Here is a 14,546-nt window from a genome sequence, read left to right as displayed (position 1 = left end):
CGCCTACTTCCATCTACGTAACATTGCAAAAATCAGGCATATCTTGCCTCAAAACGATGCAGAGAAACTAGTCCATGCATTTGTTACTTCAAGGCTGGATTATTGTAACTCCTTATTATCAGGGTGTACCAAGAAGTCAGTCAAGTCGCTTCAGCTGATTCAAAATGCTGCAGCTCGTGTACTAACCAGAGTTAGGAAAAGGGACCACATTACTCCTGTTCTGGCTGCCTTACACTGGCTCCCTATAGAACACAGGATAGAATTTAAAATTCTTCTTCTCGCCTACAAAGCCCTTAATGGGCAGGCGCCATCTTACCTTAAAGAACTCATTATACCCTATTGTCCTACTAGGGCATTGCGTTCCAAGAATGCAGGGTTGTTGGTTGTTCCTAGAGTCTCTAAAAGTACAATGGGAGCCAGAGCCTTTTCTTATCAAGCTCCACTTTTGTGGAATCAGCTTCCAGTTTGTGTTCGGACGGCAGACACCCTATACGTTTTTAAGAGTGCGCTTAAGACCTTCCTTTTTGATAAAGCTTATAGTTAGGGCTGATTAGATTCAGCCCCTAGTTTTGCTGATATAGGCTTAGTTTGTCGGGGGACATCTTACTTCTTCCTTCTCTCTGTCTATACCTGTGTACTCTCATGTTCCGATTAACCCAGCTTCCCCAAATTTCTTTCTTTTTGGTGTCTATATACGCCGGGATCCGGAGTCATGGATGATCCTGCGGTCCTGTGTCATGGATTGCGAGTCCTGGATCTTGAGTCGTGGCTGTGGTCCTGGATCATAAGTCCTGGATGGATATACTCATGGATTCATCTTCCTATTATACACACATGCATTTCCAAACATTTGGACTACCTATGTTGCAAATGTATTATCTTTTCAATTTACACACGGCATCTATTGCACGTCTGTCCGTCCTGGGAGAGGGATCCCTCCTCTGTTGCTCTCCCTGAGGTTTCTCCCATTTTTCCCTTTAAACTGGGTTTTCTCTGGAAGTTTTTCCTTGTACGATGTGAGGGTCTAAGGACAGAGGGTGTCGTATTGTCATACTGATATTCTGTACAAACTGTGAAGTCCACTGAGACAAATGTAACATTTGTGATATTGGGCTATATAAATAAACATTGATTGATTGATTGATTGAGTTTCGATTTTCAAACGGATGGTTAAAGCAAGACTGAAAGCGGACTACGGTTACTTTTGCTGAACAAAAAATGTGGGAGAATTTGAGGCCATGTGGTGCCTTAAAAATGCTTTGTGTTCTGTGGAGAATGAGGATCTTATTTTCAGTCGTTGTCTGAACTGACAATGTGTGTCAATGTGTCTGTTTGGTTATTTGCTTTGTGTATAAAAGTGGTTTCAAATCTCTCTCTCCCTCTCTCTCTCCCCCCCCCCCGGTACACGGCACCGTAAGACGTAGTGTGGAGTTGCATTAGGTAACGCTGTGGTGGCTGTACTGCTCCAGCCGTCTCCTTTGTGTTTGTTTGTTTGTTTGTTTCCCCCCGTCTGTGTTGTTTGTGTGGGCATGGTGGCTGTCACTCCTGGCTCCCGGCTCAACTTCCACTCACCTGCTGCAATCAGCTGTGCACCTTACCCGACTACACACCTTTCCATCAAGCCATTTACAAAGGCATATCAACGGAGGCTCCACAACATTTCTCCGCCAGATCGCCAAGTATCAGTCGTATCTCGCGTCTCCCCTCCGGTACACAGCACCGTAAGACGTAGTGTGGAGTTGCATTAGGTAACGCGAGATACGGCTGATACTTGCGCATTAGTTTCTGTTATGGATCAGTATCAACAGTCCTGCCAGTAACGTTACTCTATTATCAATACTACTTTAGTTATAGCCTGATATATGATTGCTAACTTTACAATGTTGTGATGTGACTGACGTTAGCTAACATTAACTGTAGCTAACGCCGGTCACTCACCAAGACAGCAGCCCTGTTCTTCACTGGTTCTCCTCACACCACAGCTCCATTTCTCTCCGATGGCCGTTATTTCTTCTAATCCTTGGCTGCTCCTGGCCTCTTGGACGCCTAGCAGGCTCATAATTATAATCATATGCATTCGAGTATATATTTTCAGCCTCTTCTGTGTCAAAACTAGCATTGTGATCCATGTTTATTCATACGTTAGACCGGCCGCTCTCCCCATGCGGAGGCTTTTTTTATGCGGAAGTAAGAATGTCTTACAAAAACGACGCCCGATGTCACTGAAGTGTATATTTCTGTATATTTTTGGGAAAATCTAGTGTATTCATCATTTTCCTACACATTTATTCACTGGCGTCTCTAACCTGCAAGTTGCTCTTTAAGTACAAGCTCTGAGTACTTCTTCCATCTGTCTGCCAATTTTATTTTGAACACTTAGTAGCTGTTCAAATGATTAGTTAATTATCTGATTGTCCACCTGACAAGACATTTAAAAAATCGTTCATGGTGACCAAATTGACAGAACAGCTGCTCTGCAAAGTGTCACTTGATGTTTAAGGAGGTCAGACAGTAGGTACCTCTGGATGTCGTAGTTGGCGTTGAAGAGGCTGCCCTGCCACAGGCCAGTGAGCTCCTCCGTCTCCTTCTCAGTGGGCTCCCCCGACACTGTGGCAAACACCATCAGAGTCTTCCCCTTCTTGGACATCTTCAGCAGCTCCTGAGGCTTGGAGGGGTCCATCTTGGAGAAGTCGATGGGAGGAGGAGACCTCTTGTGCTCAGGGAGGTCCCCTTCCTCAATGTCATCGTCCTCCTGCGGAACATGAGGAGGAGCAGCCATGTACGGTGAGTCATCAATGCATTGTCCAAAAACGTTTTAACGACATTATCTGAATATCATAGCTGTGTCTTTTTAAAACTAGTTCATACAATACTCAAAGTGTTCATGTGTCTTTCTGTTTACCAACATACAGCCCAGAATGGTTCACATCCAAAATTCAAAACACTTCATACAGGTGTCAAAATCATCTCTGACAGAATGCTTATTTTTTTATATATTGCAGTATGTGTATTTTATTAATGACCTTTGTGCATGTAAATTAAGTGCTTATGTTACATTGTAATGTACAACATTTTGAGCAAACTTTGTTTAGATTTGTGTTGTGTTAGCTGTAAACAGTCTATCTGTTCTTCAGTAGTTATGTGTGGAAGTACTGACAGCTACTTAGAACCCGGATTTAAATCATTACATGTATGTGCAAATACTCCATTCTGACTGTTAGAAGAAGTTTTCAGATTATTTACTTAAGCAAAAGTAGCAATACTGCAGTGTAAAAAAGACTTAGCTACAAGTAAAAGCCCTGCATTCAAAATTGTACTTAGGTAAAAGTAAAAAAGTATTAGCATCAAATCATACTTTCAGTACAAAAATGCAAAGGTACTAATAAAAGTGGGGCATATTTGAACTAAATTTTAAAACACTGGGTTGCTTAACCTATGGTAATATATGATAATGTATTAGTTGATTTCTATTTTGCATTTATAACCTAAATCAATAAAGTCATTAGTAACTAAATATGTAAAATACATGTAGTTGAGTAGAAAGTATAACATTTGCTTACAAAATATAATGGAGTAAAACTATAAAGTAGCATAACATGAAAATATTACTAGTAAAGTAATTTGTATGTACAATACTTGAATAAATGTAATTAGTAACATTCCACCTCTGCACAGTTAAATGTTTCTGATGATGTTTCTTATTAATGATGCTAGCTAAATGCCTAGCTAACAGCTAGGCTAGTTGTTAGCTTATGTTTGCCTGAGTGAAAAGCTAACATAACGTTACCTCCCATTGTTCCAGGAGCCGCGCCATATCTGCATCATTGTAGTCTCGGATATCCTTCTTTTTCTTGGCCTTAATTTGACTGTCTGTCGCTAATATACAAAGCATATATGTGCAGAGAAGGAGCACCACACATCTCCACCTGAAGTCAGACGCCATGTTTACAGATGGAGTGTTCTCATTGGCTGCACTCTGCCGGTCACAAGACGGGAGGGGCGTGTTCCAGCTGTAGAAGCGTGACCAGCGGCGCGCTCACCATGTGAGGGATTTTCAAAATAAAGCTAAATGAAACACAATGCGTCACACTTTGCCCCGTTTTCTGTTGATGTTAAACACAAATGTTTTGTTTATTTAACTTGTTCATTCCTTTATAGAGCGTCAAGCCTTTTAAAATAGATATATATGAATAGATTAAAGGTGAATACTTAAATGATGAGGATAGCAACACGTTATCAATGTTCTAATCTATTCCATAAACATTTTGATACATACATCACACTTTGGATCAACACACATTACATTGTTAGTAGTATACATTCATTGTTGGATTGGGGTTGCTAATCATAAGAAAGACACATGAAAATGAACCAGAATGATACATTAAATTGTATTACATTAAACTTTTTTTTTACCCAAAGCGATTTATTCAATAATGTGGGCAATCCCCACAGGACCAATTTTGGGGTCAAGTGTCTTGCCCAAGGACAATATGTATTCAAATCAGTGCTTGAATTGGGCCGGTACTCACCGGTACGCAGTACCGGCACTTCTGATTTTTACCCATGTGGTACCGGCACTTCTTGCTTAAAATGCGGTACGCAGTACCGGCACTTCTGATTTTTACCCATGTGGTACCGGCACTTCTTGCTTAAAATGCTTGTACTTATACGTATGTATTGTGAACGCAACGCTGCGCAAATGTGGGTCTGACTCTGCCTCACAGAGGGTGACTGGCTGTCTACATGATGTGGCCTGCCGACATGGACACTTTCATACAGATCATACTAATGCCGTCGATTGGTCTCTGTGTATCATTCAAGCTCGAGAGGGTGTGTGTTAGTGTATGTGTGGCGCGAGCAAGCGAGAAAGCGCGCGCACCGGTTACGTGTATTGTTGTTAGCATCTGATGCTACTAGGGCCGTGGGAAGTAGGGGTGCTGAGGGTGCTGCAGCACCCCCTGGTGGAGGACAGGGGATCTGCACTTCCACAAGATTACATTTTTAAAAAAAATGAATTTTCAGCCTTGATGTAACAACATTCATAATTAAGTAAAGATAACACCCTTTTCACCCCGGTTACATTTTCCATTTGCCCTGTACGATGGGCGCTGTAAGTGATGAAAGTGGGGGATGTTGGCTTATCAGGCGCCCGCAGCTCACAGCCAGCGTGAGAGAGAGAGAGAGAGAGAGAGAGAGAGAGAGATAGATAGAGAGAGGGGTTGCACTATGGAATGCCATTTAAGCCAAAATTAAATAAATAAATAAATACATCAATAATTAAATAAATACATATATATATAAATATGCCTATGAAATAAATTATGAAATAAATAAATGAGGCAATAAATATGTATACATGTACATTTAAATACACATTTATTTATTTCATGGGACTTTTATTTCATAATGAGACATTTATTTCAAGAGACTTTTATTTCATAATGACACATTTATTTATTTCAAGAGACTTGTATATCATAATGACACATTTATTTATTTCAAGAGAATCGTATTTCATAATGACATATTTATTTATTTCAGATGACTTGTATTTCATAATGACGCATTTATTTATTTCAGGTGACTTGTATTTCATGATGAGACATTTCATGATGAGTCATTTCCATTCCTTATATGCAAATGAACGGGGCGTGGTTAGCTCACAGATCCAGAGACCCAGACCAAAGCAACAGCACCACAACATTGACACTAACTGGTTCTTATCTGGTCCGCCCAATGCTGCTGTTCTGAGAGCAACCGCTCTGACAGCTCTCTCTAGTCTCTACTGGGAAACAGCTAAAAGTCCTTCTGGAGGTAAGCAATGCAACACAATTACACCCAGTCTGAGAGTAAAATATTTCTCGAAGGTTCGTTTTGCTTTCTTACAACGTTAAGTTAATGTTAACGTAACCTTAAGTTTGCTAGGAGGCTATTGTTACGAGCTAGCTGTCTTAGCTAACAACAGTTAGCAGCTAACGTTTTCTGCAGTTTGTGTTGTTCTGAAAAACGTGATGTAGTTATTTAAGGGTATGTTAAATTAACGTTATTTTACAAGTTGAAAGAGTTAAGTTGTGTTTAAAATCGTCAATGTAATGCACGTTAGAGGTTTTTAGTTTGACATGAAGTTAGCTAACGTTAGCTAACTCTACCAGGTTACCATATTAAGCTGTACTTTCTGTGGCAGCTAGCTTAATACAAAGAGGGGTTTTGTGCTTCATTGCAAACTTTTCTTTGTTAATCTACCTGAAACTCTAGGGACAGTTTGTTTTTACTCAACTATACAGGCCATTGTTGAGGAGATGCAAAACATACTGTACATGAGTTGGGTCCAACATATACCTTGAGTAATGTTACTTTGCTGCTAAAAATGAAACATCATTATCAGATGAGGACATCACCAAAGTGTGTGAGTCTGTCAGGGGATTTGATCTGTTCTCTGCATGTCGTACACACTGCTCTGGTATTACTTATCTTGTAAAATGTAAGTCTCGCTCTTGTCATCGTTCAGGCTTTGCATTTGAACTCCTATGACTGGTTACGGACTTGAAGGGAACGCCTTCCTGACATCCAGGAAAAAGGTGAGATTCTAATACATTTGAATGCCAAAAGCAAGTTATTGTTTTAACTTTTTAAATATGATGATGTTTTGGGGCATTTCAGTTTTATTGGACAGAGGCAGTAGAGATCTACTGGAAACAGTGGAGAGGGAGGAGATGATATGCAGCAAAAGGCCCAGCCGGATGGTTGCTGCTCCGTGTGGAACGTGTTCTATCAGGTAAAGCACTTTGGTAGGCCTACCCAGTTATTTATGGTATTGAGTTTGAATTTAGCCTTTGGAATGTAATTTCCAACAGTGCATTATAAAGACTGAAAGATGTAAAGCTTGACATGATTTCGTCTTTTACTTAAGAGGATGTTTGTCCTCCTGTGTTGTCTTATTTCCTTATCTTTCTTTCAGGTGTAACATCTACCAATGGTACATGACATAGACCTCCTCCACCTCTTTGCTGTCTTACTAGTCAATCCTTCTGATCAGGTCCTTTCCTAAATAGTGGTAAGTTTTACAGTTCAGTGTACGTTAATTTAGCAACTTAATGCTTTACCGCTGTTGAATAAACCCTATATTGCTAGTCATTTTATTAAAACTACGATTTTAAACTTTTTGATTCCAATTACAATAAGTTATAATTGTAAAACATATCTTAACATCCATCAGCAATCAATACAAAAAATCATCCAACACTAAATAGAAGAAATCTGGACCTATTTCTTTTTATACAGCAGCATGTTTTGGGACTGCTCATTGATGTCATCAAGAGCCATTGAGTCTACCTTTTTGTAGTCGGCCTCTCAGAATGTTTATCATTTCTTTGTCTCTTAACATTCCAATAATTTTTTTTTTTTTTATTGTTGACATTGTTTTGTTCTTTATTTTTGTTGTGAGAATCACTTTGCAATTATTGTGTAAGTGCTATATAAATAGTTATACTAATATTATTGTTGTTACCATCATTACTATTATTAATAAGGTCTTCTTTGTTTTCTTTATTTATCGCTGCAGAAAGGATCATGCCAGCCCACATCAAACACCTGATCAAGAGCTTGTGAACCTCACTGCTGCGGACACCTGTGTGATATTCGACTCTGACTGGAACCCTCAAAATGACCTGCAGGTACGATATATATATATCTGCTCTGTCTGTCCTAAAGATAGTTCAATAGGGCTACAACAACAACAGTCTTTCCGTTTATTCCCTCGGTTCTTTAAGTGTATATTTTCCCATTTAATGCTTAAAAACTTTGCTCTTTTGACCCCTCTTTTAATTTTTTATTTCAGGCTCAAGCTCGGTGTCATCGTTTTGGCCAGTCTAAGGCGGTGAAGGTGTACCGTCTGATCACTAGAAACTATGAGAGGGAAAAGCTGGATAAAGCTAGTCTGAAGCTCGGGCTGGACCGTGCTGTCCTGCAGAGCACGAGTGGGAACAAAGAAGGCAACAACAACGGGGTGAGAAAAAAAAAATCTGTCATATTTCTAGATGCCAAGTCATTTTTGGGTCAGTCGCTGTTGCAGTACGCTTAGTTTAATTTCAAAAATAGTTTTCTAAATCCACTTGTGTAAATGTCTCTCTGCGTCGCCTTTAGCCGGTCCAGCAGTTCTCCAAGAAGGAGATCGAGGACCTCCTGAGGAAAGGAGCCTACGCCGCCATCATGGACGAGAACGACGAAGGCAATCGCTTCTGTTAGGAGGACATCGACCAGATCCTGCAGCGAAGAGCCACCATCACCAGGTATGTTCTTAGCAGCACTAGCCACTTGCGCTTTGTGAGATACCAAGTACTTGGTTATTTGAAATGTAATATTGATGATGTAATAATTAAAACTAGGGATGGGTACCGAGCCCCAGTATTAACGGGGCCCGGGGCTGAATTATTAAAGACCGTGGTACCGTTAACGTCCAACGTTATCGATCTTTTTATCGGTACTGGAGACATTTAAAAAATAGATGTCATATGTATTATATCTGCATAAACATTATATCGCAGTCTTACTGTCGCCAACTCCGTTTCTAATATGCAAAAAGACTACGAAGTGCGTCTATGATTTATTTTCGATCTTTCCAATCCAGACGAGAGATCTCTCTCCCCTGTCGGTGTGCGAGGGGGTGGGGCAGTTTACACACAGAACCTGCTACATGCATGCAACACACTCACACACACACACACACACACACACATACACATACACATACACATACACATACACATACACATACACATACACATACACATACACATAGACATACACATAGACACAGACACAGACACAGACACACAAACACAAACACACACGTGTGCGCACTCAAACACATGGCGGAGAGAACTAAGTGCCCCGAGGGTAGTTATGTTACCCGTCTTGAGCATGGATGTATAATAAGAACTGGATACAGCGTGGGAGGCGGGGTCTCGTTCTTTCCTATGAGAGCTGCTCATTGGCGCATGAAGTCAAAATGGCCCAACTTTTGAGAGAGTGAAACGTCACAGATTACCCAGCATGCCTGGCTGTCAGAGCAGAAGAACCCGTTTGTGCGCTCACAGAGCATGCGCCCCTTAAGCCCCGCCCCCCCGAGCACACACTCTCGGCTCACTAGAATGAATGGAGAGAGAGAATAAATCTAGATTCGGCTTTTAGTGCATTTTACAACTTTAAGGACTTAATGATTCTAGGGCTATACAATAGTTCATACTGGGTAGTTTATTTAGTTTCAAAAAAAATTATCCACCGATTTACAGACGTCTCTTTCCCAATGTTAGTCAAGGGGAAAAAGTATTTCTGGGCCGGTGGACGTCACAGACTGATAAGGAAATTGTAGTACCGCCGTTTGGACACAACAAATATTTTCCTCATAGTCCGGCGCACTTCCTGGGGGCTTGGTCTTGAGGTGGAAAATGCTCGTTGCCAAAAGTGCAATAAGAGTTTAGCATGTATGTATGTTAACTCAATGATACAAACATGGGTTAATGATTAGAGGTAACTGAGTTATTTATTTAGTTAAAGTTACAGCTATTCTGTTTGCAGTTCTATCATCACATAATTTAATACGATTTGTTAAAACATTGTTGTTTCTTATTTTCAGTTTGCTTCAAGCAGTGGCTGTACGAGAAAGACGTGGAGGACCAAGAAATGCTGTCCAGATTGGCAAAGACCGGAAGATACATAACAGAGAAGATAATGGATATTAACAAGAAAAATAATGTTTATAATTTCTTTGTTGCTCTTTACATTTTGAATTATATTTATTATTTTTAAATCAAATGCATCTATTTTAGATGATATATTTATTTAGATATACGTTTTTTTGTAATATTATTGTATTAGGTATAATTTATTAAATAAAAATACTGTTATGAACAATACATACATGCTACAATGTCTTTATTTTGATAGTTACCAGAGTACATTGTATATTTAATACTAACATAAGCTGGTGATAGATAAATGCTGGTCTGCTGGTCTGCTAGCAGACACATATTTATAAAGAAAGAAACAGAAGGGAGGAAATGATGATAGCTAGACTCAGAATAAATCACACAGCATTGAATGGTACGCTGCATGTCATGGGGAAAAGTAACAGTGACAAGTGTAGGAACTGTGGAGTTAAAGAAAATGTGGAACATCTATAAAGCTGAAAGAGAAAAACTAAAGGATAACGTTTTAGAGGCAGAGAGGGAATGGAGTGTGGTTGGTATTTTGGGAACAAAAGGTTTGCTGCTAAAGATCTGTACAACAAAAGATCTGTAGGACTGAAGGATTACTGGTCATCCACCTTTATGATTTCCCTTCAACGTCACCACACAACCATCTCTCTGTTCCCTGCTCTCGGCTTCCTTCCATCGTGTCGCTCTTCAATCCTTCATTTTCATATCCTTCAGAATGTGCATGCAAGTGTGCTTTTGCATGTAAAAGAAGGAGTAGAGAGAAATACACAGCTAAAGGAATGAGAGCAGCTCCAACAGTAACATGCTGCATCAGAATTTATTATTATTTACATTTTATTGCACAACATGTACTTTTACTGCTGATACTTAAAGTACATTTTTGTTGATAGTATGTCTGTACTTTGACTTGTAATTTACATTGTTGTATTGGTACGTTTGCGTAAGTAATGGTTTTAAGTACTTCTTCCACCACTGCTGAAATCGTGCGAAGAAAATGTTGCCTGACCTAAGGTTCTGGGTTCAACATAACTCTGAGGGTTTGAACAGTTTCAAGATAAACTGCCAATGCCTGACTGAAAGGAACATGGGGGTTTGGTAGGGCCACAAGATCTTGTTCACTCAATGGGCGCAGGAGCTGGATCTCAGGAACAAAGACATTAGATGCACAGGGGGTATGTGGTCCTTCCCAGTCCACACCATAATCCTCACCAACCTGACATACGAAAGGAATAAAGCCGTTCAGAATGTGTAATCAATTACAATGTGGGTCATTTTGCATGTATTTTAAATAAATAATTGAGCCAGGGAATAAGATGGCATACATTACATCATCTAAAAAACGTTGTTTACCTGTGAGAAATCTTGTCCCTCTCTGTTGTTTAGTAACCACAACTGTAAAGGTGAACGGTGGCTTGCAGTCCTCAGCCCATGGTGATTCCATGCCTCCTTGAAACACTGAAGATGATGCTGAATATGTGGCATGAAGCACCTGTGTAGTGCATACAGGTCAATCTCTTGGTCAGGATTGAGTAATCCTTGGGCCTCCAGCTGGATGAATATTGTGTAGAACAGATCAAGAACATTTTCATACACATCTCTCCAAAGGCGCTCAATTCTGTAAAAGAAAGAATGAAATACAGCCTTTATATTGTATTTTTGGCAGGTCACATTATTCAACAGTTAGCAGGATGGAAAAGTTGTACAAGGTTCTACTAGTAATGGCTGATTGACACTTATGTTCAGACTGGAGTGTGAACACAATGATGAGCGAAGTGAGAGCTGGATTTTAGGTAGTGACCAATGAACTTGTTATGAACTGCCAGTAAAACGCCCCGCTATCACCCCCTGCCCCGCCTGAATGTAAGTATTGTTTTGTGAGGGTGGACAGACATGCTTCTTCTCTCGGTTTCATTGTACTTTAATAATTTATATCTTTTAAATCCTCCATACCTTTGGTTATGAACACTCTGTCCAGTAATATGAGAGCTCCTGTTCTCCCCTTGTGTTTGGACCATGAAATGAGCAACCCTAACATTCTCACCCCCCTTGTCAGATCTGTAAGGGGAAAAAAGTACATTTATCTGAAGATGACTATCCAACATAATTGTACCTTCAAAAGAAAGGTCTTCTCTCGGAAAGCCTTCTTCAGGGTCTAAGCATACCCTGAAGAAGGCTGTTTGTGCCGTTCTGCGTGGGTTGTAACCCAGCTCTGTTTTAAGATTACCGAAGAGCACCTTCATTACACTTGTTTGAAATTCCGAACACTCATTTTCTTTTTGATAATTGTACCTGTGTTACAAATGCTATTAAAATACATTTTAGTCAAATAAATCTCATTGTACTTCATTTATTAGACATTTGTAGGACATTACATACCGAATTCGAGATGGCACGCCATATTGGCCAACAGCAGACAAGAAGCCTTCAAGAACAGTTGTAGCTCTGTTGTTGGTGGCACTACTTAAGTACACAATTAGCCTGGAGAATCCATCAATGCCACCATGAACAACAATCCTCCATCTGTGTGAAATATAACAGGATTAATTGGTTATTGAATTGGGGCCTCATGTCCAAATCACAGTTGATAAAGGCACATCTTGTTCATTAAGCTATGTTAGGAATAGGGTTGGAGGGGTATGGTTGTGGCAGGTTGGGTGATAACGTTGGATATTGCAATAGCAACATGTCCTGCAATATCACAAAACATTATTGCCATTGCAATATCCAACATTATCGTACATTGCATGTTAACCTTCTTTAAGTTAAAAAAAGTTGTACATAAATAAGCAAATTCAATGGCTTAATTTACTTTACCAAGGCAAGCAGATTTGTCAGCTGGGTGAACAACATTTATATTTTAAAGTACCTTTTTCCAACATCTAACCTCTCATCTCTACTAAAGATGGAATCACACAAGGTGCTAAAATGTTGGTTTCCGGTAGGCTAATCTCCGTAAAAGGGCTTTGCCAATGGGTCCTGAGATTGTTAGTAGGCTAAAACTGATTTGACCACCTCAGGTGCTAATACAGTGCCCTAATGTAAATATGAAGAGGAAACATGTGATTTCATGTGAACATGTGAACATATGATTTCATGGTACTGTTTGGAATTGAGACATATTCTGGATCATGTTCATACCTTTGAAAATGCTTATAAATAATTTTGTATGTCAAAGCTTACACACATTTGTTAAAATACATCATGGATGTCCCAACTAAGGGTCAGTGTGGGTGCATTTCAACCAAGCAGAGAAACACCCGATTCCAGGGCACCAACTAGTTGTGAGTTCATGTGTCACTGCTTTGTTGGAACACATTCACACCAACCCTTTGCGGATAAAATTGGACACCACTGACATTATGGTACTATCAGAAGAGCTCATATTTAGCTAGGATGTATGTGGTAGAGGGCTTGCCCCCATGCAAGGACTGTACCTTTAGTAGCATCTAATTGTGTTTTTGTTTGAAATTCAAACTCAATTATTATCTAATGAGTAGACAAGGAGTTCAATTCATATCCTCAACTAACTAACATACAGAACCCTCATTGTTATATTTTGTATTAAAAAAGGATAAAGGCATCTTTAAGTATTAATGACCTGGCCGTATATCTTTTAATGTTACTTTTTCCTCAGCCTTCAAATTGGTCTCAAACTCAATACTTCCAAGGTTGCAATGTCTGTAGATAGGCCTACTTATTTCAGCAATCACACCTTCACCTCTGTTTTCTCACATGATGTTACTATTTAGTGATTTCAGGTGGTGTGGTACAGGCTTGGAACAAAGAACTGCAGGACTGCAGCACTTGAGTACAGGAGTTCAAGAGCAGTGGCCTACTAGATTATGATGGACACAGCTCAAAAAGCAGCAGGAAAAACTGAGCTGATCAGCTTGTGATTACCGTCTATATGCCATAGACTATTTGGTGCAGGAACATTGTACTGACGACGCCTTGTAGTCTGGAGGGTTAACCTTCGCATCAAGATTGCTCCTGGATCCACTCTCTGCATTGACGCCCTTACTCGATGCCCTGATTGAAAAAGGAGATTTATTTGTTTATTCAAATTGGCGACTGGCTAAACCCACGTCATTTGGAATTGGGTTGAACATTGAGGTTAAACAAAAACTGTTAATTTTTACTTTGAATGTGTATGCCTCTGGACCGTAGATGTCCCAGCATCATTTTATATCCAGCATTCGGATTAGTGCGCTGAATCTCCATCCCCAAGGCATCTACATCGTCATCGTTAATTGAAGAGTATAGGTCTGATTTTCTACAGTAGAAAAACATAAAACATATATATGTGTAATGTCACTTCAATTATATATTTATTACATAAGCGACAACAACGTTAGTTAGGTGTAACAGTTAGCATGAACACAACTCCAGTTATCTTAACATTAATTTATACAGTGGCTGCAACTTCACGTGTATCAGGAAACATCTCTGACTTTAGTCATTTTTGATGAATAAACAAAAACCGCAATTTCACGATACAAACAGATTTCGGTGTAACAATAGTCATATCTGACAGAGCAGCTGTTAATAATAACTGACCTAACTTGTGTGCAACGTCAACATAAACGTTTTGGCTAACGTTGACGAACATCCACCAGTCTAACATATATACTCCATTTCAAACATCTCTTCGTATCATATTGCTACACAATACAAAATAATTGTTTGTCAATCATGTTTTAATTTTGTTAACTGTATTATACACGTTTTTGCCCACCAGTGTCGTCCATAGAAATAAAATAGGAGTAGAACGGACATTCCCATTCAAATCAACGTAGCAGGATAATGGATGTATTATATTTTAAGATA

General features: G+C 39.6%; 2 protein-coding genes and 1 long non-coding RNA gene across 11 annotated transcripts in view; 1 reads left to right on the top strand and 2 right to left on the bottom strand.

The window, feature by feature from the left end:
* The window catches only part of mesd (mesoderm development LRP chaperone), a 38,609-nt gene extending 34,582 nt beyond the window's left edge, over positions 1-4,027 (bottom strand). Inside the window, exons 1-2 of the mRNA XM_079663120.1 lie at positions 3,788-4,027; positions 2,520-2,752 (exon numbers count right to left, since the gene is read on the bottom strand). Coding sequence (XP_079519246.1) covers positions 2,520-2,752; positions 3,788-3,943 — 389 coding nt within the window. The 5' untranslated portion in view covers positions 3,944-4,027. The remainder of the gene's footprint in view (positions 1-2,519; positions 2,753-3,787) is intronic.
* Positions 4,028-5,664: 1,637 nt separating this feature from the next.
* LOC307028261 lies at positions 5,665-10,279 on the top strand. 4 transcript variants are annotated; one of them, XR_013804918.1, is made up of 8 exons: positions 5,665-5,817; positions 6,512-6,581; positions 6,677-6,778; positions 6,962-7,057; positions 7,565-7,676; positions 7,841-8,008; positions 8,146-8,291; positions 9,638-10,279. It is a non-coding gene; the product is annotated as an uncharacterized lncRNA (long non-coding RNA). The 4 variants fall into 4 exon arrangements; XR_013804919.1 differs by having other exon boundaries at positions 6,664-6,778; XR_013804921.1 differs by lacking the exon at positions 5,665-5,817 and adding an exon at positions 6,391-6,405 and having other exon boundaries at positions 6,490-6,581; positions 6,664-6,778.
* Positions 10,280-10,491: 212 nt separating this feature from the next.
* Positions 10,492-14,546, bottom strand: part of LOC307028259 (uncharacterized protein) — a 54,947-nt gene continuing 50,892 nt past the window's right edge. For 5 of the 6 annotated variants that reach the window (XR_013804913.1, XR_013804914.1, XR_013804915.1 and 2 more), the window contains 5 exons: positions 13,859-13,992; positions 13,620-13,748; positions 11,670-12,239; positions 11,070-11,334; positions 10,492-10,932 (listed from right to left, as the gene is read on the bottom strand). Coding sequence is in view for 1 of the 6 variants with exons in the window: in XM_079663119.1 (XP_079519245.1) it covers positions 10,726-10,932; positions 11,070-11,334; positions 11,670-11,774; positions 12,096-12,239; positions 13,620-13,633 (735 nt within the window). In the remaining 5 variants the exon portion in view is untranslated. The remainder of the gene's footprint in view (positions 10,933-11,069; positions 11,335-11,669; positions 12,240-13,619; positions 13,749-13,858; positions 13,993-14,546) is intronic. The other variant, XM_079663119.1, reaches the window with a different exon arrangement.

Source organism: Notothenia rossii, assembly GCF_949606895.1.
Source record: "Notothenia rossii genome assembly, chromosome: 2".
NCBI lineage: Eukaryota > Metazoa > Chordata > Actinopteri > Perciformes > Nototheniidae > Notothenia > Notothenia rossii.
This window is presented reverse-complemented; position numbering and strand designations above follow the sequence as displayed.